This window comes from Nanorana parkeri, unplaced genomic scaffold (assembly GCF_000935625.1).
Source record: "Nanorana parkeri isolate BGI_ZX_2015 unplaced genomic scaffold, ASM93562v1 scaffold441, whole genome shotgun sequence".
Classification (NCBI taxonomy): Eukaryota; Metazoa; Chordata; class Amphibia; order Anura; family Dicroglossidae; genus Nanorana; species Nanorana parkeri.
Window position 1 is genome coordinate 561,404 of NW_017306709.1, and position 27,794 is coordinate 589,197.

The following is a 27,794-nucleotide window of genomic DNA, read 5'->3' on the forward strand; positions in this document are numbered from 1 at the left end:
GTTGAATAGTACAATGGAACAGTAATCATGAGTGGTAACATAACAGAAAAGGTGGCTCAAAAGGTCAAGCTCCATCTGGTGACCTGAAGGGTGCAAACCTCATGTAGTAGCAGTGTTATGTGCCCAGAAGAGACCCTTTGGAAGTGGTTGTGTTCCAATGGTTGTAAAACTAGACGATTATGAAGATTTGAAATTGTACATAGTCAATGGGAGAATTCATAAAAACTGGAGCAGACAAAATGTGGAGCAGCTGCCCATAGCAACCAATCAGCTTCTCCTTTCAGTTTGTTCAGTTAAGCTGTGAAAATGAAATACAGAAGCTGATTGCTTACCAAACTGCTCCTGATTCTCTCTGCTCCAGTTTTTATTAATTCTCTCCCCCCCGCCCCAAATATTTTTCTCAATTTTTAAAAATCTTTTTTTAAAAAGAAAGATTTCATTTAGACTAATTCCTTGATTACCAATTTATGAACGATTATTGTCCAGCCAGCTTTTGACAAGATCAAAGTTTTTGTCCATCCACCTGATGTTTTCCTCAATAGTCTCTTTGGCTTGTTGAACACACCGCAGTTGGGAGCCATTTTCTTTCAACAAATCAAAAAATTCTGTCACCTGACAAACAAAAATAAGATAAAACAAGTGTAAGGCCAAAGTGTCAAATGAGGCAGAAAATAAGTTCACAAAAATCTGTTGACCCAAACGTACTAGAAGTTCTTTTCCATTGTACAGTTTAGTTACATGGTCACCCTAAGCTTGAGCAATTTATTGAAGTCATCTATTAAATGTGAGGCAAAGAAAGCGGGTGCAGGTAAGACAGGAAAAGCAAACGTTTCAGGTAGAAGCTTTTCTTTCCTCTCAGCCATCAAGGATGCCATTCGGGCACTTCTTCCCACCCTGGAGATAAACTCTGTCATCTCACTATCGCAGCCATATCTGCCCCTGTACATAGTAGGGTTACAACGTTAGCCCAGGTCAGAGGGTGACAGCATCCCAGTAATATCAAGTTCCTGTATCAGCCACTTCCATTTAGCGCTGTTCATGCTACTGTTCCCCCTTATGGTTTGGAGCAGTCCTCCTAAAAGTCAATGTGGTCATAAAGAGTGCTGACAGACAGAAACCATGCGCACTGCTAGGTTGATGTCACATGAGCAATCCTGGCACTCATGCATACTCACCAGCAACAGGATTGCTACCTGAGCACTTTCCTTGTGCTTTGGAATTGCTGGCCAGACCAGATACATGTCACTGCCTTGTGGCTCCCAGCTAATGAGTGAGATTTTGCAGTGTTCTGAGCAAGTGAGAAAGCAACTACATACAGAAAATAGAAACCTTTCCTCAAAAATTCTGCTGCAGGCAATGTGTCCCCAACAGCAGAATTTTCCACGCTGAAGGTGGTCATCTGTAGACCACTGTGTCTTCAGTTAATTATGACAATGGGTATTTTTTTGTTCAAAAGTGATTCCAAGAACAATTAAAATACCCTGTACCATTGGGTCCCCTCTTTGTAGTAATATTTCAGGGTTCATATTTTCCCCAGCCCCTGTTGATTACAGTGTTCAGCAGATATGGCCCAATAAAAGAAATTCAGCAGTTCCTGTAAAGAACCATTGTTCTAATGGCTCTGCTGTTTTACCAATTCACACCAGCAGTCAGCAAAGGAAGCTTGAGACTGCAGATGTTTTTATCAAGGAAAAGTCAAAAGCTGCACAAAAGGTCACAAATCAATGGGGAATTTCCTGTGTTTGCACTGAATACATATGACAGCAATGTAGTAACAATAAAAATATACTAGAACCTCTTCCAGCCATTCTCTTGTGGAAAACAGGCGCGTAATCCCAACAACCATATCACCAAGGGTGCGCGATCCCAGCTCAAACCTAGAACCAGGCAGAAGATCATTATGTGAAGATAGCAGAAATGCTCAGATAGCACAAATGTGTATTAACACTACAAGCAGCTTACTTCTGAGTCAGCTGATCCCAGTTGTCCTTTAGAAACTGCCAGGCCAGCTTATGACCGATTTGGTTCCTGCTCACCATGACAACCATATGGGGAAGCTCTTGAGTTTTTACAAGATCTCCTTTCAAACTTTCGTCCATTAACCTAAAAAAAATGTACAACAATAATTGAAGTCTGTAAGGTTTAGCTGGGCTGTAAAATGAAAGTACAGTATATGTAAAGGCAAAAATGTTTTTTTCTGTCTTAGTTGTCCCTGGACTATGTATTTCCATTAGGAAATGTCTCCTCACCTCTCGCACTGGTAACAATTTTTGGTTTGCCTTTTTATTTTAGTGATAAAGGTCACCAGGACAAATAGAGGGGTGAATCTCCCCAGCTGTCCCAACACACACAGTCATGCACCTTTTTATTATTTGATTATTCATCTACAAATAATGTTTTGATAATGATACCAAGGTGGTCATATTGAAATAAGTTTTATTTTTAAAGGGATGTCACTTTCATCCATGTTTTACTCAATTTGTATTACCTGTATTATTCATTACAGCTGGATGTTTCTGCTCCATTCTTCTTGTATCTTTTCATACATGATTCTACATAAGTTTTTATGATTCTGGTTATGATTGTTATATCCTGATGATTTTACATATTTATTTACACAATTCTTTGTACCCTAAATCTAATAGCCCTGAAGAAGGGTGAGGTATGAGTATCCCCAAAACACGTTGGCTGTGCTTTGTGAACCCATTCCATTATTACATGTTTTTGGACCTTCCTACTATCTTGTTTGGCACTCTCATTGGACTTTATATATTGGTATTAAAATTTGACAGAGTCTAGCACACTATTCAAACCTAAAAAAAAAAAAGTTTTGCCATAACCTAAACTTTAAAGAGCACTGTTAGGGACAGTATACACGGGCATTTGATGTTTGATTTGAGCATGGGAGGCAGTGTTTGATTCTTCTAAAAACTAAACTGCTATTTAAAAACAATGATAGCAGGCAGGTTTTCATTACAGAAAAGACTCTGTATGTCTCTTCTGCAAAAAAATAAAAATAAATCATAACTACTAGCAATGTATTTTTAAAAAGTACACCTTAAAAAAAATTACGCAATTCCAGAATCTGCCGGGTAGCGGGTTAAATTAACTCCCATGCGCATGCTTGGGAGTTGCATCATTCCAGGACAGCCATTTAAGATGGCCAAAGATGGCAAACCTGGAAGAAGCCCGGGCGAAGATGTCAGGGCAGCAACAAGGAGTACTGCAGCCGCTGCAGCACTGGAGGAGGGTGCTTTGCCAGGTAAGTTTCCCATAATGTGCATAATTTACTGTGCACGCTAAGGGAGAAGCCCTGAGAACCAGCAACAGAATTCTATTCCACATTAACTCTTTTTGTGCAGCCCGCTCACAAAACTCTTTCCTGTGCTAGTTGGGTAATATTTTAAAGACAAATAAATATTTAGGCTGCCATTATTGCCTCTCCTTTTGCTAGTTGCCTGGCTCAATGCTAAGCCAATAGCTTCAGTACTATGTAATTGACATGGTACAAGTATGTAGGTTTTCAGAACGAGATCAGCACATCTCTTACCCTTGCCCTTACCTACAACAAAACAGCACCCCTATGTGGCCGCTTTTACCTACAACACCACCTCCAGCTTGCCACCCTTACCCACAAGACCACTGTGCCCTTCCATTGCTCTGCAGCCACTCTTACCCACAACACCACTTGTACCTGACCACCTCTGACCACCCTTTTCTACAAGACCACCGTCATCTACCTTAACCACAACAACATTGACTTCTGCAATAGCTCTCAGCAATTCTTACTTACAGCACCCCACAGCTAAGCCAAGATATGCCAAAGTACATATCTTGATGGGACAGGCATTGAATGTAGTAAGCCTGGCAATAGGACCTCTCCAGAGGAGGTAGGCAATAAAGGTAAGGTCTGCAAAAAAAGCTTTGGCAGGGTTTTCAAGATGTATGTAGAGTTAAGGGAAAGGCTAGCCACTGAGCCTCTACAGACAAGTGTTTTGTTCAGGACAAGGCTTGCCGGGTGAGGGAGTGAATGGCCATTCAACCTTGAAAGATGAATGTGGTGAGACAGGTAAGGGCAGTAACAGAGCCTGAGCAGATAATAAAATTGAGGGGCTTGTCAGGTGTAGGTAGAGTTAATAGCTGGCAATAAGGCTAAGGTTGGCCACAGAGAGTAGTCTTGAGGGTAAGGCTGGCCAGAGAGCCTTGACAGATGAGGGAGCTGAGGAGTTTGCTATGTGTGGATGGTAACACAGCCTTGGTAAGTGAGGGTGTTAAGTATCTTGCCAGAAGTGGATAGTGTTGTAGGTTTGGGTGGCCACACAGTCTTGCCAGATGCGTATTGTTATGGCATTTTACATAATTACAAAAATTAGCTTCGGGTGGGTAAAATCTGCAGCAGTTGTATGGAAGATCTTTGTGATCTAAGTCACTTTATTGTGCCTGGCCTCTGAATGTGGCCCTAAAATTGCTTTGTGTTGCATGACCTTCTTGTGGAACCAATCGCCCCCTACTGCATTCGCACTCAGTCCAACCATCCTCAATACAGACTGCACCTGGAAACACCCTCAACACCTCAGAACTTCTTTTTAACCAGTGCAGAAGAACATATGCTGGAAATTTCTAGTTTACACATATAAACCATAAATCAATGGAGAAACCTAGGTAGTAAAAAATGAAAAAATACTGTGAAATTGTTGATTTTCAAAAAATCATTTACAACGGAATGTTTTACAAATGACGGTTCCCTGTGCAGAATGATGTTAGGTTTTAGATGTGTGGATTACACTAGTGTGTGACTACATTGCATAACTACTCCAAGTCATTACCATTGTAACTTGTCCTTATCCTGAGTAAGAGTCAGGGCATATTCAATCAGATGCATTTCACCAGTTGGAGAAGTTTGATATTTCTCAAACAAGAAGTCCCATCCTTCAGGTGTCTGGGCTCCCACGGCATAGACAGCCGTAACAACATCACGTGGCAAACTATAAAAAAAAAAAGTGCAATATTTTACAAAATACCAGGTTGCTTTTCATCAATTTACCTTATTAAAATAAGAGCCACAACATAGGATGTGGAACATAAAATAAATATTTAATATATTGTGTGCATAAACACCACCAGGGACATTTTACTAAAGCGTGGAAAGCTGCTGCCCAGGGCAGCACACAAACAAAAGACTTATTATTATAATACAGGATTTATATAGCGCCAATAGTTTGTGCAGCGGCTTACAATATAAGGAAGACATTACAATCACAATACAAATCGAGACACGATGGTAAGGAGGGCCCTGCCCCTGAGGGCTTACAGTCTAAAAGACTTGCAAGTATTGGAACCTAAATTGGTATGAAGATCATATCTTAGCTCTCTGGTTGTCCAGAAAGATATGGGACCCCTTATTTAATAAAATTTCAAGGCCCTCTGCAGTATTTACTAGGAATGTTCAGATACCAAGTACCATACTCGGTACAAGCACAGATACTTTTCCAGCTCCAAGACTAGACTAGAGAGAGATTTAAAAGTTAGGAGGCAGCTGTCATTTTTAGGGAGCATTGGCTATGGGGCTCCTGGGATTTGTACATCCCTGTTTCAATGTATGATTTGTTATATTTAGGAATGCACCAATACCATTTTTCCAGACCAAGTACAAGTATCAATACTTGTTCTCACAGATACAAGTACTGATACATTTTTGTTTATTGTCATGTGACAGTTTTTCTACAACAAAGTCGACTAATGATATCAGGACAGTGGTCGAGAGCCAGAGCTAGGTACCAGCTGCAACCGCTGCAACCCTGGTAGTTCTTGTGAAAATGGCAAGTATCGGCACTGGTATCTGAACATCCCTGGTGTTTACATCTTTAGGATAACTTCATTTATTGGAATTAAACTTCTCATTACCGCGCACTAGTCATTCCCGCACTGGGATCTGCTGTCACCTTTACAGATGAAGTTCCAACCAGAGCAGCTGCTTATTGAATGATCATCTGAACAGCCAATGGCAATAATTACTCAGTGTTATTACTCACTGTTAGTGTGAATTGCTCTGCAGCAATTAGCCAGAAAAACATGTTTTCTTCGCTAAAGATTTTCTCCTTTTTTTCTAGTCTTTAGCTGCACTGTTTTTTCACTTTTTCATTTTTCTAACCATTATTCCTTGTGTGGTGCTAAAAAACACACATTTACAAGAGAACTACTAACTAACTCTAGTTGTTAAAAAAAAAATCACTGGCCAAACTGGAAAACGTTTATTTGTTTCTATGCTGCACTTCTTTGTTATTTGCCCAGTCACTTTTCTAAACGATTTTAACATTACCAAACAATAATAACAGTCCTAACAGAGCCAGGTTCTTAACCGGAGCAGGGAAAGGGTGGTTGGCAGGGTGGGTGAGATATATCCGGCATGCATGTGAGGATTCTACTTGTAAAATCGGTTTATTTTTGAAGGTATATAATTGAGCCTTAAAGCCACCCACCCTGCACATGCTTGTTAAGTCTGAGGGTAGAGGAATAAGGTGTTATACGTATTAATCTTGTTCCTTGCTCCTGCAGCCTTCCTCCATCTGTTTCATTGGTCCATCACAGCGTCTTCTCTAAGGCACTCCTGGCTGGTGGTCCCACGTGATGTCATCAAGAACATTGCAGGGCCAATAGCCTTGCACTGTACATGGGGACAGCTAGGGACTGCCCACAAACGCAGTGCATTGGTGTGAATAAACCCCACAGAAGATAAGACTATTTGCCTTGTTCTTGCACTGGGACTGCATTGGGCAATGCCACCTAACATTGCTGGTGTAAAAGTGACACTAAACTCATGAGATAAATCCTAAAAATGCTTTCAGCTACCTTAACTATTAACAAAAATGTATCTTGTGTATCACTCAGGGGCAGATCCTCAAATCATCTCTGAATTGGTGCTGACACTGTCCTTCCTTCTGCAGGGTGGCTACTTTTCTTTCCCATGGTTCCTGTGTGTGTTGTAAAGTAGCCACCGCTTCAAGATCGCTTCTGTGATAGACTACAATCTCAATACAAATTAGTAAACTAAATGTACATCACAGGTGCAAGCTTGGTGCGGTGGCTACATTTTTGTTAATATTTAAGGTTGGAATGCATTTTTAACTTCTGAGTTTAGTGTCACTTTAAAATTAAGTGAGCATTGCGGATTTCCATATTTTTATCTTGGCTGGTTCCCTTAAATATATTGGTTACCACCAAAGCCTTATAAAGGTAAATCCAGTCATTAATTCCCTACGGCCCCTGTGTGTGTTGTAAAGCAGCCCACCGCTCCAAGCTCGCTCCTGTGATAATTTTTGTTAATAGTTAAGATACTTGAATGCATTTTTAAGGTTTAACTTCTGAGTTTAGAGTCACTTTAAGGAACATTTCCCATACTTCCAGAATGTGAGGTGGTAGACCTACAGCTAGAAGTGAAATATCCTGTGAGTGTTTTATGTTTGTAATCTGGGTTAGACTATGTTAATTTTCTCAGTGCTTATAAGTGTTTAACACGATATGTTTGTCACTCCATTACATCTTGCCCTCAGAAATACCTGTGAGAATGGAATTTATTTGCTTTAAAAGGGATGGGAGCAGAGAAAAAGGTTACAATTCTTTCCACTCAAATACTTTAATAGTCTTAAATGAAACACTTGCTCGGAAAAAAAACAAGCGTCCCTGAATGCCAGGGAAACTGTGAAGTATCTTGCGCTTGAAAGATGCTTTCACTTCACACAGCTTAAAATGGGTATCGTTCTCTAGTTTTATGCCTCACTAACCCCTCTACCTTCAATGGAGAGTGGAAGAGGTAAAGAACTCTATTTGCTACCATATGGCTGAATCACAATCAAGGCTCCACCGGCTATATTTTTCATACCTAATTAAATCCCTGTGTCACCACTGCAGCTAAAACCAATGTACTGTACTCAACAACACAATGTGCTACAATCATTATCATGTTACTAGTATAACGTTTGATTAATTAATTTGTAAACTAGAAAAGAACCAACTAATGTAGAGCTGCAACAATTAATCGACTAAGTCGATTATAATCGATGATGGAAAATGTTGTCAACGTTTTCCATCATTAGCTGAAGTTCGATTAGTTTGGCCTGTTTGGCCTGCGTGCGGCTCGCACGCTTCTTCTCCTCGCCGCATGCGACATCACACTGCAGAATACCACCAGCTATAAAGGACTACAACTCCCAGCAATAGTACATTATACAGCGCAACGCAGAATAACACCGGCTAAAGAGGACTACAAATCCCAGCAATAGTACATTATAGTATAATATACTATTGCTGCGATTTGCTGTATTCCTCTGTAGCTGGTGTTATTTTGTGCTGCGCCGTATAATCATTATACAGCACACTGCAGAATACCAGCAAGTACAAAGGACTACAAATCCCAGCAATAATAAATTCTACAGCGCAACGCAGAATAACACCAGCTACAGCAATAGAACATTATAGTATAATGGACTATTCCTGCGATTTGCTGTATTCCTCTATAGCTAGTGTTATTCTGCGTTGCGCTGTATAATGTACTATTGCTGGGATTTGTAGTCCTCTATAGCTGGTGGTATTCTGCATTGCGCTGTATAATGTACTATTGCTGCGATTTGTTGTATTCCTCTATAGCTGCTGGTATTCTGCATTGCGCCACTGTATAATGTACTATATTGCACAACACACTTTTTTTTACTTCCACCGCTCCAAGCTTGCTCTTGTGATGCACTACAATCTCAATACAAACTAGTAGTCCATCACTGGAGCAAACTTGGAGCGGTGGAAGTAAAAAAAAGTGTGTTGTGCAATATTGTACATTATACAGCGGCGATTAACCAATTAATCGAACTTTATAATCGGCTAACTAATCGATTTTGAAAATAATCGTTGGCTGCAGCCCTAAACTAATGTAAATGAATATTATACTATAAGTAATGGAAAACATATCTAGTACATATAACAGACCTCATGGTGCCATTGGACTCCTGCCATTTGGTGAAATAGTCCTTGGCCTTGTCTACACATGGCTGGTACTTGCGGAAACATGCGAAGAGGAGTAGGGAGCTGCGAAGCATCCTCTCGGATACTGTGCCATCGTCTGTCCAGGACTGAATGTCAATGAGACCACGCAGAAGATTTAATATGTAAGCCTACAGGAAAGAAACAATGCAGATATATATACATCAGTCAGACTAACATGGCACAGATACAACGTTTTACAGAACATGTAGTCTTTTCTCTGGGGTTACCTTCATTTCCTCTTCAATCTCCTTCATGTCTCTCTTCTCCATCAGTTTATAAATAGGAATCAGCTCGTCCATCCCCTGGAAGACCGGCATGATCTTATCCTCCTTTCTCAGATATTTTGTCAGACTGAGAGCTTTGTCAATTGGTAGAAGTCCAATACTATGTAACAAGATAAACATTACATATGTAAATAATTTACTAGTTGTACATTTTTACTAATGCTCTACAGTATATGACATCAGGACTAGCTTTTTAACATCTCATTAATAAGATTATACTCAAATTAGTTTTTTGTATGTTTAACACATGGAAAAGGGTCACTGACCAAATTTCTACAATCGCATTGGCTGAACAGCGCTAAAGAGGCTGCTAGTAACAAGCAGGTGAAGGCAATGGACCAAATTACCAAAACTTGAGAACAGAAATGTCTGCAGGAGCTTATTCAATTTGTGATTTTCACTTTCTGCATCAGCTGAAATGTGACTGACTGCCATTTGCAACATATACTATTTTCTTCAATGTTTTATTAAATCAATCCCACTAGCTCTACCTCGCACATTAAGCTACCACACTTGCTGACAAATCTGGGCTGACTATCCTAAATAGTAAATTAGGTAATTTACTATTTAGGATGGTGAGCCCAGAATTCCTCACCTTTTCAGATTAGGATTCATTGTTATCTTAATTGACACTGTGGGGTTGCAGTGCAGCAGTTGTGCTTCAAAGTCCAGAAATAGACCCGCTAACAATAAAACTCTGCATTTTCTATGATGCCCCTATTAAAGCAAGTCTTTCAGCTCATGTCACCCATAAGGCAGGTGTATCTTTGTCTGGTACATACATCCACAGGCTACAAAAGAAGTGGCTGCACATGCATCAGATCTTTGAAAAGTATCAACCAAGAAATCAGTTTGGTATTGGGCAGGAATCAGAAACTGCTATTTGATCAAATGACGTTCAATCAGTATAATCACTTTTATAACTGGATGAATATGTTCATCTAAACTGTCAATTACCTGACAAGCTGGAAGGCATTGTTAATTAGACTGGTGCGGTCATTGCTGGTGACAGCTGTGTGGTTTTTCTGCAAGAGTTTTATCAATGCATCCCATCCATCGCCTTCATAATGAACAATATAGTAGCCATTCATTCCTACATTGAACTTTATCCACTCCACCTCTTCGTCCAAGAACAGGACATCTAAAAAGTAAATGCAATCCCACTCATCAAAATAAATATATTTTTCACAAGTGTACAATAATAGCTAATGTCATTATAACATCTTACACTAATATGCAATTCTAATGTGGTTGTTGGATATTGCATGCGAATGGACTGATGTGACTGAGCATGTCCTTGGTCTGATTTGATCTCTTATGAGCTGAGCAGCAGGTAGAAACTAAATCTTTAATGACAATTAAAATGATTTGGGATATAGGTAGACTCTTGTGTTGAGTTTTCTGTGACGACAAGACTGGGAAAACATCTGTCTGATTTAAATCTACCATCCTCTACCATTGAGTCTAATTACTCCCAGTGTAGTAGGAAGTATCTAGATATTCCTACAGGATTCCTCAACATGTAAAACAAATAGATAATCCAACAGAAAAGTAATGCTCACTAATAATTTCTGCAGTAAATGAACAGGCATGGGATCTCATCACTTGAGGTGGCTGAACTACAGATGCAATCATTGCATCTTCCATTCTGTAACAACTAGATCTAAGTGGCCAGATTATATCTGGAGCTGGATCAACATCCCTGAGAGATAAAAGATGCTGGTGGATGATTCAACTGCCAGCATCTATTCAGAATGGTTAAACCTCGGCCATATTTCAGATATAAGCTGCCATACTTTAAAAGCTGGGCACAAGCATTACTATAATTATAGAAGTGCAATTTCTCTGGTGGCATCCTTTACAGGCAGCACAAGAAATGGTTTCTGCCTCATGGACTTTCAGTTTCTTCTTCCTAGAAGATCTGCTATAAAGTACCCTGTGAGTGTTACTGCAATTCAAAGGCATGTGACCGACCTTAAGCATTGCTTTGTGCTACATTTAAATCCTGGTCTGGCATTGTCAAATGCTCTTCACCTTTTCTTTATGCATTGTGGCATTGTCACTCAGATTGGGTTACATGATTAGTGCACTATATAGTTCTTTCTGAGTTTTAACTATTGTGTTGTATGTATGTTGTGTTTTTGTATATTTAATACATTTTGTACTATTGTATACTGTTCTATATTGATTTACTCCTGGGGGCTATGACTAAAACCTCCCTTTACTGTATATAAAATTTACTGGCTATACAAATAAGAGATGAAAGTGCTCAAAGAGATTTAGTGTCCCTAATCACCCAAATATCCTAATTTATTTTTTTATTCTTGGCTAGAGTTTTACTTTAAACTAAGCCTGAACAATGAAGGGGTCTTATGACAGACTGCAAATTACAAACTACTGTATAACAGGGAATAATAGTTTAATATACTCAATAATGTGGACCAAAATTAATCTTCTGTTAAAAGCTGCAATACTCCCACCCATTTTTTCTCTGCAGCTGAAGCTGGATTTTACATGTCAACCAACAATCATCATCCCTTAAAATCTGGATTATGTGGTATAAGACAGTAAAAGACCTGCATTTCCAGCCAAGACTGAACCCAGACATCTCATATCTGTGCAAGTGAGCCCATGTGCCTTGGTCAGGTCAAGCTGGCTGGGATGGTATTGGTTCAGTACAAGATCACTTCCTTCACACATGTCAATTTTCCAAGAATAATAATAGTAGAAACCCCCGCCGGAAAATCAAGCTTTTACAAAATGTTAACACTACCATAATTGTCTAATATCAGAAACTCACCTCTCTTGTTTTTTAGAAGAAACCTTTGAATTTTGTTTGTTTTACTAGTTATGTATGTCAATGGGATATGCCACAACAGCCTAAAATAACAAAATGATACAGATACAAGTTATAATGCTAAAAACAGGACAATTAAGAACAAATAAACAACAGGATGTGAAGAACTGGTTGTACCACTCTTCAGTGTAGTTGTTACTTAGGAGGACCAAAGAGTTATGTGCAGAAGAGACCACTTCAAGCACTCACGCAGCAACACCACCACCGTTCAGAGAATACCTTTTATTTTTTTCAATGCATCCAAGGCCTTCTCTAATCAGACGAGGTGGAGAGGAGGGGGCCGGTGATGTCACAATCACCACCAATCAGAGAAGACCTTGTATATATTGGAAATATACAAGGCATTCTCTGAATGATTGTGGTGCCAAGTGGGTGACTCCCTGTGTTCAGTGTGCAGAAGAGAAGCCACTGGAGCAGCATATGGAAGATCAAAACTATCACTGTATGCAGGGCAGAATACTACAGTGATTCTACAGGATTCAGCATCCTCAGTGGCCCTCTGGATATCAGATATGGATACATGGAGTTAAGATGGACCAATGTAAGTTTGCAAAAAACTTACTTCCTGGAGCTCCACCTCAAACAATTTATACACTTTACCGATGGCAGTGACAGGCACTGCAGACATTATGAGGGTTTAACCCACAGACTGCAAATGTCTGTTCTGTTCCTATAAATAGGATTAGAGCAAATAATGGAAGTGTAGGATGGTGGTACACAGTGGAAAGTTTAATTGTAAATGTGGTCCTCATAGTGCACAGATTTATACCGTGTTACATGACTGACCTACAATATGTTTTTTTTTTTTAGAACACATTCAGTTGTAATATCTCAAGACACCGAGGGTGAATGTAAAAAAAAACTGGCACGGTAAAGTAAAGGTATTATCCAAACAGTCAGATAACATCCATCATTCTACTGAATTTCACTAAGAGAAAACATCTAATAATACATTCTATTTCCTTTTATGTCTGATAAAGACTACTAGGTACAATGCCATGGCACTGCCTACAGTCTGAATAAACCCCAATGCTAGTTCAGTGTTTAACCTACCCAGCTGATTCGGAGTCTTTGGCTCCTTTCTGATAATGCTCCTGCTGCAAATGGACCTGTTTTCCTTTCACTGTAACAGTAACCAATGGGAAACCTTTCTGGATAGTCCATGTGTTCATCATTGACTTTACATCAATGATACCGTCCTCTGTCCAGTGCTAAAAAATAAACACAGAATGGTGATAGCCAGGAAAACAAACCTCTGAACAGTTCCATATTTTATTTCATACCAGTGTCCCCTAACAACAGAAGCTAGAAAGATCCAGCCAACAGAGCTTTGGTGGACATCCCCTAGACAGAGAGATAACAATTTGACTACACAGTTATGCAGTGCAAAAGCCGACTTGAACAATCTATTCAATTTAAATCAATTAGGTTGCACACTATATAGATGCTGGGAAATCTAAAGGAGATCTGAACAGTCAGAATTTAGTGTGTGTTGGCTGTTTAACAATTTAGGTGATCAGGAAAATTGGCTATTTCTAATATCACCATTGTTGGAAAAGTGGCTTTCACAGTGAAAGTTCCCAGCTTGGAAGGCTTCTCTTGAATTAAAGTTCAACAGACCTACCCAGATAGCAAGCAATTGAGCTGCAAGTTTGAATATGAAATGCTAAACTTTTGCAGACTTGCCAAGCTTCACAATTTTGTTGCATAATTCCAGCAAGTCTGCATTGCAAGTCTCCAGGTCAACGTGCTTTGCAAAAGTGCTATACACTTGCAGAGCTCTTGCTAAGACCTGCAGAACTCTTGCTGTAGGCATGGCAAGCAAATTTGCAACAAATTCAAAAAGTGTCAACTAGAACTTGTGCTGCAAGTGTTCTGCAACTCTACAACTTGCCAGGAATGTGTGCAGCAAGTTAACAAGAATTACAATTTAACCCTGCCACAAGTTTGTGGCAAGTTACCCTTGCTATCTGTGTACACACACTTCCAGAACGACATCACCAAGAGCCATTTTCCTCTACACAGTGTGTGGACAGGCTCTTGGGAGCCAAGCTAGCAGCATTATTTTGCTGGGAAAGAAATCAATGTATGCATGTGGAGAGGGACAGAGAGGGGTTGGAGGTAGGTGAAATCATGTACTCCAACAGAAGAGAACTTAGGCAGAACTGACAACAATTATTGGGATTTGAGTTCAGCAAAAATGCCCTGTTGTCAGCCCAAATAGGAAGTTAGGAGCCTACTGGATTTATCAATAAAAAAAATGTCTGTATTTTAAAGGGAATAGAACATGAGGAAACATGGCATGCATTACAGAGATGCACTATGTTTTTTGCCCTGACATAGACTTTAATACGTATTGCATTACCAAATGTAGGTCAACGTGCCTAAAATAAAGTATGCAGGACTTTGCCCAATACACTGTAACACAACTGCTTGGTGTGGACAGGTCCTAGTGAAAACAATGTATATATTTTCCTGTCCTTGCATTGGCATAGCAAACCTTAAACATCAATGGTAATATCATTTATTCCTGCTCATATAAATTCTATAGCTATTTAATCACTCAAAATAATGACTATTCCAGCACTTCTTTAGTCCTAGATAGTTGCAAGGTTATTTCCTTCTATTTCCCGCTATTTCAAATGCTGATGAAATCACTTACAATGGATGCTACTTCTTTATTGTTTAAAAGATTTAATTTCCTGCAGAATCAGATGATCCTCTGAACACTGGCTCTGATATCCTGTTTTAGGGGGGCTCCTTTCACTTGTAGGGTCCTATGGACTCACTGTTGTGTGTGTTAGTAAATTGTGTGTGTCTACACAAACAAAAAGCCACAGTAAGACAAGTGACTCCTATCCCTCCTGCTCTCCACTCCTTCCCTCTCCCTCCAGCTAGTAGAGGAACAGCTGCTAAAGACTGATCTGTCCCTTGTGATCCTGTACTGGACAGGAAGTTCAGGGAGGCATAGTTGAGAAAGTTGGAGCTGTTTGGAAACATGATGACTGTAAGTGCTTGGTCAAAAATGTAAAATACTTTACTGGGCAATGTATATTTGTTATAGCTGGGATCGTTATTGAAAAAAGTTTGAGAGTTTTATACTACTTTAATAAAAAGTGCATTATTTTTTAATGGAACAAGTGAGGAAGTAACACATAACACATCATTATCCAGAATGACAGATTCCAAAAATTCTAAACTTACAGATTTTTGGCTTTGCTTTCTGCAGAACCCGCTTTCTTCCTTATTACCACTGGCTGTTCCTTCCGAAGGGCAAATCTGACAATTATAATGCAGATTACATATATAAATCAGTTTTGTCACCCGAAACATCAATAAACAGTCTGACTAAGTCAATTATCTGCGCTATACTTTTTCCTATGATATAAACTTACTACAAGTCCGCTACAGTGTTGTAATCAAACCATTTCTTCAACAGCAAACATTTCGCTCCCACTTCACCCCAAACCATATTTTTCTGACAAGTAGGGAACTTATAGTGTACTTCATTTTGTATATCCCATGATTAGTGCATAAATGTTTTTACAAAAAGTACACTAAAATCATTATTGACACAAACACAATGTAATCTCTAAAACTAGAAACTGTGTCAATATAATAAATCCCTCATACATCTAGATTAAACATTGAAAGGACTTGTGGGAAAAAAAACAAAATAAAGAAACAATTTAGATTGAAAAGTTTTATTTTGTAAACTGTGCAGCACTACATTAAAATGATGTTCCTAAAATTATTCTTATGCCTCAAAAGTATGTGGGGATAGCCAATGTGTGTACAAAACAGAGGACCTTTATGTGTCCGCGTGTCCTGATTGTGCATATATGTATTTGTTATGTGTTTGCAACTGTGTCTTATCATTTTTGTGTTTTAAAAAAAAAAAATTAAATAGTTTTCTTCATTTATATATAGCTGTCACAAGGGGGGGGGGGGGGGGGATCTGAAAAAAAGGGGGGGCAAAGGTGCCGTGTTGGGTCTATGGCCAACAGGTTAGGAGTTGATTTTAATTTATGATGTTGCAGCCATAAGCATGTTTTAATCCTTCGATTGCCATGATGTATACCCCATTCACCAACAAAAGATTTAATTTAGACCATTTTAGTTTAGAATGTAATTATTCCTATCTGATGTGAATTTGTTGTGACATATGTACAGAAATTCAAGCGAACTTACATTAGTCATACTGTCCCATAAGTCTTTATTTTTGGCATTGCGATAACTGAAACGACGCAGGTAATTTATAATCCCAGCTTCAAAACTTTCAGCACCAATGTAGTCCTGCAGCATGTTCAGGATACAAGCACCCTGCAAAATAAGATTACAGAATGATATAATTTATCTGAAAACACAAAGAGAGACTAATGTAAAAATGATTCCTTCTTGTAAATAAATGGATGGGATGCCCTATGCTGACCGTGGCAAGCGCATCTATACAGGTCGCACATTCACGTGCACAGCAAGTGTGAACAAGGCCTATTAGTGGCTAGATGAACCGTTGCCACACCTGTAACAGTCTTCATAGGTAAACAATCATTTATCACCTTATCATAGGAGACCTCGTCAAACATCTCATGTATCTGTTCAGTGTTCTCTACAGGTGTAGACACAGCATGGGATGAATTCAGCGAGTCTACCTCCATGGCAGTGAAACATTTGTCTAGGAATTTGTCTTCCTGTGGAAAACCATAATCACATTTTTTAATTCCACAAATAATGAAGTACACAATCTAATCAAAACATTTTCATGAGACATAGCCTACTCGGAACAGCACTTTTTATATTCTAAGCATTGATTCTAAGTACTTGGCTGGCCCACACTGCCTCACAACCCGATATCCTCAATAAACTCCCAACAATGGCCTTCTGTAACTATAGGTGCAGCATATACTGTATATAAATGTGCCCTTTCTAAGTATTCACTCCCCAGCACTACTCCATTCTTATTATGAGAAAGAAACGATTTACTGTTTTTGTTTTTTTTTTTAGTTTGCAGGACTTTAGCATTTTCTGTAAAGAATTAGTAGCTTACTGATTGACAGAACGAATGACTGGATTTACCTTTAAAAGGCTTTGATGGTAACCCATATATTTAAGCCAACCAGCCGAGATAAAAATATGGAAATCTGCAATGCTCACTTAATTTTTAAGTGACACTAAACTCAGAAGTTAAATCTTAAAAATGCATTCCAGAACCTTAAATATTAACAAAAATGTAGCCACCACTCCAAACTCGCTCCTGTGATGGACTAGGATATCACATTTAGTTTACTAATCTGTATTGAGATTGTAGTCCATCACAGAAGCGAGCTTGGAGCGGTGACTACTTTACAACACACACAGGGACCATGGGGAAGAAAAGTAGGCACCCTCCAGAAGGAAGGACAGTGTCAGCACCAATTCAGAGATGATTTGAGGATCTGCCCCTGAGTGATACACAAGATACATTTTTGTTAATAGTTAAGGTAGCTGAAAGCATTTTTAGGATTTATCTCATGAGTTTAGTGTCACTTTTACACCAGCAATGTTACGAACTCAGGTTTAGTTTACTAATTTGTAGTGAGATTGTAGTCCATCATGGGAGCGAGTTTGGAGGGTGGCTACTTTACAACACACACAGGGACCATGGGAAACGAAAGTAGCCACCCTCCAGAAGGAAGGACAGTGTCAGCACCAATTCAGAGATGATTTGAGGATCTACAGCTGAGTAATACACAAAAAATACACATTTTTGTTAATAGTTAAGGTACTTGAATGTATTTTTAAGATTTAACTCCTGACTTAAGTGTCACTTTAAAGTTGCATAGTCAGCGGCTCTCATTCATGCTTCAATCCTTTGTGAGTCAATGATCCAGAGCAAGCTATTGCCCGCTATATGCCGAGAGCGCCGCAGCTGGGACAGATCCCGACAATACTGTCGAGATTCACTCCCCTGGCTGATGAACAGCGGGCTCTGCCTATCTAGAGGCAGAGCCAGCTATGCTCGCCCCCTCTCCCGTCCATCCCTTCACTCAACGCTGGAGGATCGGAGAGGGGGAATCCCTATGGGGAGCAGTGACTGATAGTCACCACTCTCTGCAGGCAGATAATCGGGAAGTCAGCGAGCGGCGGTATGTTTTCACTCACTTCCCAATCAATAGAGGCGACGTGTGACAGTTTCAATGTCACACATCTGCTCTAACTATGGGGATGAGTGTAATTCCCTCACCCCATAGTTCTCCTTTAAATGCATTTGTACAAGGTGTAAAGTATTAGACCACAATGCTAAAATTAAATTATGTGGTGAACAGAAAAAAGGACCTCAGTGCTTCTGAATTTCTTTAAATAGATAAGAGCAAAACATATTAGAGCAGCAGCGATTGCCAAAGGGGACATGGTACAAGTCATGGATTTAGTCGTAGATATAGTGCAACCTACTAAAACCTGTGACTGAACATTGCAGAAATCCATTTTCCATAAGAAATGCTTCCTCTTCCTCCATACCTCCATACAAGTGCTGCATCCCATTAGGGTATCTGACTGTCTAGCACTGCTTCACAATTTCTATAAAAGAGGTCAATAAACACTCCAAGAAAGATCAGTGAAACATGCAAGTGAGGTTCTATTTGGAGACATACAATATTGGTTGATAAAAGTGCCTACATCAGTTGGAGAGATCTAATCATGCAAATTAGTGAGCTGAGCTTATTACTGTGGAACTTACAACTTGCAGTTCTGGATAGGTGATGTTAACAGCAATATACTCCATAAATTTTGCAAAACCTTCATTTAGCCATAGGTCATTCCACCAGTCCATTGTCACCAAGTTCCCAAACCACTGAAGAAAGGAAAGTCACTGTTATAACTAGACAAGACACAAATTCAGAGCTTATACGACATACAATAGGATTCTTAAAGTATAAGAGGGTGCGAAGACTCTGAAGAATCTCAGCACTGTTTAAAGCAGAACTATGGCGAAAATGTTCTTAGCTCTTTCAGCGGGGCTACCCCTGCACTGCAAGGGTTAAGTGCTTGTTTTTGTCTAAGTTAAAAAAATAACAAAGTTATACTCACCTTATCCACAGAGCCGGCTCGCTCTTAGACCGAGCCCTTCCCCCTCACGGGTCTAAGGTCCCGTGAGTCATCACATTCTATATACTGTGTATTGGATGTGAGGATGCCGAGGGACATATAATCGCTGCAGTGCAGGAGGAGACAGTCAGGAGTGAGTGCTGTCACAGCCGGCGGGCTCCGAAGATAACAAAGAAAAACGTTGTTATTTTTGAACCTAAACATAAACTAGCACTCAACCCTTGCAGTGCAGAGGTAGCACCACGGCAATGGTTAAGATTTTTTTTTCCACTGAGTTCTGTGAGGGCGTTGTTGTCAATGCTGTCAGGCTTATACATTAAAATGCAGTGCATCTCATAAGAATGTGTTTGAACGTAAAAGGCTGCATTTGAGATGTATTACCTGCAATGCAAGAAATGCTGCATTCACAGAAACTCAATGCAAAGCAGGCAAAACGCAGCCTCAGAACAGTCAAAATAGGAATCTGCTGACCAGCATTTGACATGCAATTAAACGCACATTAAATGTATGTAAACAAAACTCATATATACAAGCCCTAATAGTTCTCAATTCCTACCCTCTTTGCTTCAGCAGAAGCTCAAAACTAATAATACAGAGCTACCTTGAGCTAAAATCTAAAATTGTGGCCTGACTAGTTAGATATAAAGAAATTCATTCAGGGGATAGAAAGGGGGAGGGTTTAAAGGTCCATAGAAAATATCAGCATCTAAAAGGATAACTGGGTACAATACTATCACAGTGTATATAAATGTATGCTCTCTGTAACTTAATAGCGAGAGACAATAGTCACTAGAAGAAATATGTCAATTTAAACCATGGAAAAGAAGCATCTGCACTTTGGGTTTTAGTAGTTATTTACAGGGTTATTCACTAAATGGTGAAGAGCTTGGGGAAGGCAGGAGAAGTGAACCATCTAGGCAGTGGCGTAACAATCACCATAGCGACCCAGGCGGTCGCTATGGGGCCCGGGGCAAAGTGGGGCCCGGCCAGATGCCGTGCGGGCTGCCTGGGTCGCTATGGGATCTTCTGCTGCTGGCTTTCACTGGCGTCTGAAGACGAACACGCCGCTATTCAGATCATCTGTGCAGCGGCGCGTTCGTCTCCACAGTCAATTAGAGCCAGCAGCAGCGGGGGAGCAGGCTGGACCCGGTGTTCTATCAACGTCGCGAGCCTCTGACGTCACCGGCAGTGGAGGAGGAGGCGGGCCCGTGCTCGGCAGCAGGAGAGGAGGCAGCCTCGTTGACGAAGAAGGAGGCGGTCCCGGCGACGGAGGAGGTAAGGAGTGCGACCAGCCCACCTGAGGGTGATCCTGCAGAGCCCACCATAGAGAGTCTATGTGGGCTCTGCAGGGTCACCCTCAGGTGGGATCTCGAGTGGGCTCTGCAAGGGGTATAACTAGAAATCATGGGGCCCCATACAAAATTTTGCTATGGGGCCCTGTGATTTCTAGTTACGCCCCTGCATCTAGTCCAAAATAGCCGATTTGAAAAAATTCTCCCATTCAGCTCATTTTCCAGTTCAGCTATGTTGTCCTAGATTGTTCCCTTCTCCTCTTTTCTCCAAACTCTTCACCCTTTTGTGAATAACCCTGTTAGATTCTGGCTCTTTAGAATGGGGTTGTTTGTGGCACACAGCAAGATCCACATCAGAGACTAAGGGGAGAGGATGGAGATTGTACAGAAACTCAGAGCTGCCACAGCTCAAAGTTATTGCTGGTAAGTAACGGGGTCCAATAATGAAAATGCTTTAGAAATATGAACAGGATGACTACAGGTGTCATTTAGACTGGGTTTTGAAATGGCATTTCAAAACAATTAAGCCCTCGGAAATACTGTATATATTGATATTCATAAAAAGCTTGCTTTCAACCAAGATATTCAGCAGTTGTTTCACAAAGTCACCAAATAACCTTATAGATAAACTGCTACCCACCTGGTGTGCCAACTCATGAGCAATGACCATCGTGATCCAGAGTTTACTAGAGGCTGTGGATGTCTTTGGGTCATACAGTAAAGAGGACTCTCGGTATGTTGTTAAGCCCCAGTTTTCCATTGCACCAGACTGAAAGTCAGGAATCGCAGCAAGATCTTTAAAACAAGTAACAGTCCATAATCAACACTAGTAACACAAATTACCAACCTGAAAAAAGATTCTTAACACTAGCCAGAAGCACGGTACCTTGTTTTGGCAATGGATATGGAATACGGAAATATTCTTCATAAAAGTCCAAAAGTTTTACCGCTGCACTTAAAGCATATGTAGCCTGTTCTATCTTGTGGGGAACAGTGTAAACTGATATCTAAGAGCAAAAAAGTCACGAAGAACATAAAATACATGAGGTTTAAAGGAACCTTTCCATTACACTTAGTAATAAAAAAAAATTAAACTTTTAGATGGCTTTCTAATGTATTGGATTGCTAAACAAAACATGTTTTCTGCTCCATAATGTAACAATTCATAGCAGCCAGCAAATATTGACAAGAAACATTATTAGAAGTACCTTCTACAGCCATTGACACAAAAAGGTTTGGCCATATGTATAAATATATTTCTGAGAGTCTGAATATGGCATCAATAGACAACCACTGAGTTGCCCACAGAAGCTATCAAGGAGCCTTGAGGACAGATGGCAAAGCACCTTTAAGCCTCTGAATGCATCAGAGGTCCTTTTTTATTAATAATCTACAGAAAGGATGTCCTTGAGCTGGAAAGAGTCCAGAGAAGGGCAACCAAACTAATTAAGGGAATGGAGGACCAAAGCTATGAGACAAAGTTACTACATTTAAACATGTTCACGCTGGAAGTGAGGAGATTAAGGGGGATATGATTCTGATGTACAAGATGATTAACGGGGATAGCAACATCAGCAGTAAACTTTTTACGATAAACTCCATGACAAAGACTAGAGGCCACCACCTAAAATTGGTGGAGAAAAGATTTCAGCACAAGGGGCGTAGGCGGTTCTTCTTAGTTAGAACGGTTAGGGTCTGGAACCCGCTGCCGCAAGCTGTGATTTCAGCTGGGAGTGTTGAATCGTTCAAAAAAACGTTTGGACGATTTATTCAGGGACCGTAACATACAGGGGTACAGCTACTCTTAAGAACAATATCACACATGGACTAATACACATGCAGAAGCACATTCATATACACAATAGGATGGACCTGTGTCTTTATGAAACCTCAAATACTATGTAACTATGTAATCTCATATCTACCAGCATATTTGATTGATTGAGGAATGTAAAGGATTGCTTTAATGTCGACCTGTAATAAAATCATACCCTCAAAACCACACTAGCTGTCCATGCTACCTGTTCCTGTCCATCCATGTGATAGTAACTGGACACGTGCTCCATATCATACAGTACTGGGTTTTATAGCAGGACACCCCCTGTAATCTAGGCATGTATTAGAAGAAGGAGCCATAAGAACAGGTAACAGATGTCCCAAATGCCCTCTACACACAGGTGACTTCATAACATGATCCAGAGATGCATTGGTGAGAATTTATCTGTATTTCAGGTTCATATTTCTTTCAATGTCATCATTTGTTTTCCTGCATAACTGGATGTTTTATCTGTCCCTAACACAGATATCCAAGATGTCAGGAAACTCAGGGAAAAGACATGCAATTACTCTTGTCTAATTGTATGACAATAAATAATAATAATAATAATAGTAATATTAACAATAACAATAATAATACTATTTCTATAGCACTTTTCTCCCTGAGGACCTGCTTATGAAATTGGTGTATGATGGTCTTTTGTACAACTGAATTATTTTCTTTTGTGTGATGTGCTTAATTCCTGTTTTGTGGTAATCGCAAGAAGCCATAACATTATTCTGTAGTTCTGTCCAGCTACTCTTTTGGGTTTTATACAACTGTGATAGACAACAGAGCCAGGAGGCTGCCACCACTTTCTTTGTTAGAGTAAAAGAATATAGTATTGTCTCTTCTAGGCCTGCAGAAAAATGCTGAGAATGAATGAGCAACAACACACAGTCATCCTTCTGCTCACTCTTCTCTCCTGTCAGCATGTTCCCTGTCATCACTTCTGCATGCAGCGGAGCCTGATTGGCCCTAATTAATTACCTTCCCTCCTTCCAGTCCATGTGATGCTGTGCAAGGGATAACAGGAGGCCGATATCAAGACAGATTCGGGAAAATATGGCAGTTTTACTTAAAATGCATTCAATTATTGTAAAGGGATAGACGACTGCAATAAATTATTTTTATATGTGCCTGCAGTTAAGTCCTTACCTTTACTCCACGATTTGTCACCTCACTTATAGATTTAAAGTCTGAGACAATAAATGCTACAAGATATGTGCTCATCTTCACACTGACATCAAAGTGGTCTTCTAGGATCCCACCACCCAGTTCCACAGTCTTTACCTAGACAGAGAAAGTTCCAGGAATTAGTGAGCTTGGAAAATATGGATTATACATAGATAAAGACAATTGCAGGCTGCACCAAAGATACCGCATGCACCAATCAGGGTCAGTTCTGACCATTTTCTGTCTTTTGTGGTATGTGGGTAGTTCTATGGACATGACCGATTTTAGTATGGGGCTTATATTCTCTGTTCAGAAATAACTTTTCTAGGTTTTTGAGGTAGGGATCCCTCTTAGAACAGACATGGTTGAACCATATATGCTCAAGCCTCTCCCCCAGCACACTTGATTTCAGTATATGAACTAGGTGCTGGTTTCTACCTCACAAGCAATGCTTACCGAGGCAAGGCCAGAACAGGGAAAATGGTAGTGCCCAGGATCCCAGTTGCTGGCATTGCTGAATGCAGCGAGCGTTGCTACCCCCTAGTGTGTTCCCAATAAATATTGTACTTCACTGTACGAATTGGTGCCCTCTCCTCAGACCACCCCCAAGGTGAAGGCGCTCTTTAACCTACACCATGGATACAAATGATGATAACTGTGATATCCATTACAAGTAAACTATCTTTTAAAGAAAGGTAAATAAGTAATAGTTTGGTTCTTTGCACAGGTTATACATAGTATGTTCAGTCATCTTTCACTGCTGAGCATTTTATCTCATAAAATTTACATTCATACACTTACTATGGGCATATTGGATACAGCACTGTGTCTTGCTTCCCGTCGCATCTTTACGGAGAAGGTGGCTTTGAAGGCAGGCTCATCAAAACAAGGGAAAGCCAACCGTGCTGCTGTGGGCTCAAACTGTGTTGAAGCCAGAACTCTGGAAGACATTTTATATAAGAAGAAGATTTATACGTGTGCAATGGAAAAACACAAGATTTCACTTAGCAGGTGCTTCTGACAGCGAAGTATAGAACTATCATAGTGGGTTGAATATTATGTGGTGTACAGCCTGGCAAAAGAAATTGCCGCAAAAGAGGAAAAAAAATAAAAGCCTGGGTTGGAGCTGGTTTTGGGCACAATGTGAGTGATGACAAATGGTTAGTTGCTATGGATAAGTGTTCTACATTTGCTTGTGTTTGCTCAATAAGCCCTTGTGATTATTTACATTTATTAGTGTTCATACGGCTTAAAGGGTAACATTGAAATACACAAATCCTTTAAATAACATGCTTGGGGAATGCCTTAAAGCTGCATGTGTTGTTACGGAAGAGTACAAGGTAGTAATTTGAAAGTGGCAATAAAGAAAAAGTGTGGGGTTCCTCATAAATTTACAACTAGGTCCTTGTCCAGACATACAGCCTGGGTAGCCAGAGAGCATGTGCCTCTACCCCCATGCCTTATTTAACCGGAGGATGTGGGAAGGGTGAACTTATAGGAACTCTTTATAATAAGAGGGACCCCAGATACACCCCCCAAGTGAAATGAGTGCAGGAGTGCTAGTAGCCGTTATCCATTCATACAAAGAATTAAAAGTAAAAAATTAATGACAACACACCACCCAACAATGTTGCCCCGCCGCTAAATGACAGGCTGTAGGCTACTGTATCTAAGTAAACAGCTGGGGATTTTGTGGGTACTCATTGACCTTGTTGGGAATTTAAGGATAACCCTACAATATTTTTTTCAACATGGACTGTTCTTTCAAAAAAAGGCAACGTGTTTTTTTTGTCTTGTTTGTGTCCAAAGAAGATGTGGGGGTTTGTGGGGGGGCACAACTTATAAGAATCTTTAAAATAATGTTGCCCCCAGATATCCAGCCCCTACCGAGGTAATGAGTACAGGGGTACATCAGTACCTCTTACCCATTCCCACAAATAATTAAAGTGAAAAAAAACCAAAAAAACACAGGCTACATGAAAAAGTCCTTTACTGCCAAAAAAAGGTGTAAACAATATCCTCCAATGTAAATCCATTATCAATCACCCTGTCCAGCAATGTACACAGTAACCTGCTCCCCGACAATGTTTCACAGCCGCCACAACAACCCACCACTGTGCTGCCACTGCTACATCACAGATCCCCGGAAGCTGCTGTAATGTAAACAAGAGTCCTGGGGATCCTGGGTGACATCACTGACCAAAAATGGTCATGACTATATATGGTCAATTATGTCTCTGGGGAAAACCGGCTGTTCCTTCACATAAAGCAGCCGGGGATTTGGTCAGGTGAACTGGCCAATGTTGTCCAGATAGTTCACCTAGTCTGCGAACGGGCTGGGTTCAGGTTGAGCCCTTGCTCAACACAAACCTGAATCTCATCCTTACCAATGATCCCTACTAATGACTAATAATGATTCAATTTTTTACCACTCCCTCTGACGCTAATGTATGTACCCTGCTGATTGTCAATAAGGGGGTGAAGGGTTCTTTGAGGTACCAACTGTGGTAAACATGTTCACGTTGGAAATAAGGAGATTAAGTGGGGGACATGATTTTCATGTAGAAATTGTTCAATGGTGACAGCAACATTAGCAACAAACTCTTTACAATTAACTCCGTATCAAAGACTAGAGGCCACCACCTAAAATTGGTGGATAAGAAATTCCAGCACAAGGGGCGAAGGGGGTTCTTCACAGTTAGAGCGGTTAGGGTCTGGAACTCGCTGCCGGAGGCAGTGATCTCAGCTAAGAATGTGGAATCATTCAAGAAGCTTTTGGACGATTTCCTGAGAAACCATAACATACAGGGGTACAGGTACACTTAAGAATGAACTGATATATGTGTGTGTGTGTGTGTGTGTGTATACATATGCACAGATCAGGAATAGGTTGGACTTGATGGACTTATGTCTTTATTCAACCTCAAATACTATATAACTATGTAACTGTGAATGATAGCCTGGCTTTTCCTTCTCTATACTGTGTGAATGGCAAGATGGCAGCACAACATGGGTGAAAACATGGTTTCTCAGGGGACAGATGGGAGTTTTTGCACCAGTGAATTGTTTATACAGTAATACATTGGTTTACAAGTAACTTGGTTTGAGAGCGTTTTGCCAGACAAGCAAACATTTCTGAAAAATGTTGCCTTGATATACAAGCAATGTCTTGCAATAAGAGCAAAATTTTATAGAAAAGCACCACCCGAATAAGGCTGTAGCAGTGCGAGCGATGAGTCTGTTTATCGACAATGCAATGTCACATTGGATAGATTCCTTGTTAAGGTTTCACGAAATGAAAAAGATTCTATTGAGTCAAGAGATAGCAGTGATTCCGTTAGTGATAGTGAAAGTCGTCCTACACAATGATCCTCCTCTCTCTTGTCCCCCTCACACCAGCCACGAAGGTACCGGTATTTGGTTTATTTTTCTTTATATTTTGTACAGTATAATATTACAGTACAGTATTGTAATCATTTTTATATGAATATTTTGGGGTTGTGGAACAAATCATCGGAATTTCCATTATATCCCATGGAGAAATTCGCTTTGATATACAAGCGCTTTGGATTACAAGCATGTTACCGGAACGAATTATGCTCTTAAACCAAGGTATTACTGTATCCTGAATTTGCACAGTAGTTTATGGATTTGCTTTAGGACCTAATAGCTCATGCATGAAAACTGAAAAGCACATTTACCTGACCTCTCCATCCGGGGTTTTGTAGCTACTTTTATAAAATCCATGGAAGCTTTCAGAGAGATTACCATTGTACTCTATGTACAAAGTATAGTTTTTCCCAGGATTCAAGGGTTCTGCAGGCTGTAGTGCAATCTGCTCACTTGCAGGATGTTCCAGTAGTAGTACATCTTGTTGTACCAGGCTGCTTCCCACCTTACTCTCCATGCTAGTCTTTGTAATCTTCAAGTGTTTGCTGTGCAGAATGACAGAACTGGTAGGCTGCGTGACAACAACGGTGATCTTAGCCAGGCCACTAACAGTGAATGTGGTCAGATTTGGGTGTATAAGAAGGTCATAGTGTAGAGGAAAGACATAACTGGGTAACCTAAGATTGTTCCATGGAAACTTGTTATTAGAACTGTCCCTGTCCCCAGCACTCACTGCCACAGAGGACACTGAGTAAACGGTCCATGTCATACAGAAAAGTCCAGTGTAAAATAGACTATTCATGGTTATATTATCTGTTCTGTGACAATGATTGCCTTGGATTTAGGCAGAAGCCCACTGT

The 27,794-nt window shown here is 40.1% G+C and overlaps 1 protein-coding gene across 2 annotated transcripts; it reads right to left on the bottom strand.

The window, feature by feature from the left end:
• Positions 1 to 409: 409 nt before the first annotated feature.
• Positions 410 to 27,794, bottom strand: ERAP1 (endoplasmic reticulum aminopeptidase 1). Of its 2 annotated transcripts, XM_018560226.1 has the most exons (19): positions 27,246 to 27,794; positions 24,346 to 24,484; positions 23,527 to 23,661; positions 21,439 to 21,559; positions 21,193 to 21,347; positions 18,893 to 19,006; positions 16,734 to 16,865; positions 16,366 to 16,497; positions 15,379 to 15,453; positions 13,944 to 13,955; positions 13,228 to 13,385; positions 12,118 to 12,197; positions 10,275 to 10,458; positions 9,261 to 9,417; positions 8,977 to 9,161; positions 4,827 to 4,985; positions 1,963 to 2,103; positions 1,796 to 1,877; positions 410 to 612 (listed from the first exon to the last, which is right to left on the bottom strand). In XM_018560226.1, exons 1-19 carry the CDS (start codon positions 27,734 to 27,736, stop codon positions 466 to 468), a joined length of 2,799 nt encoding a protein of 932 aa, XP_018415728.1. In that variant the 5' UTR covers positions 27,737 to 27,794; the 3' UTR covers positions 410 to 465. The 2 variants fall into 2 exon arrangements, with proteins under 2 accessions (XP_018415728.1, XP_018415726.1); XM_018560224.1 differs by lacking the exon at positions 13,944 to 13,955.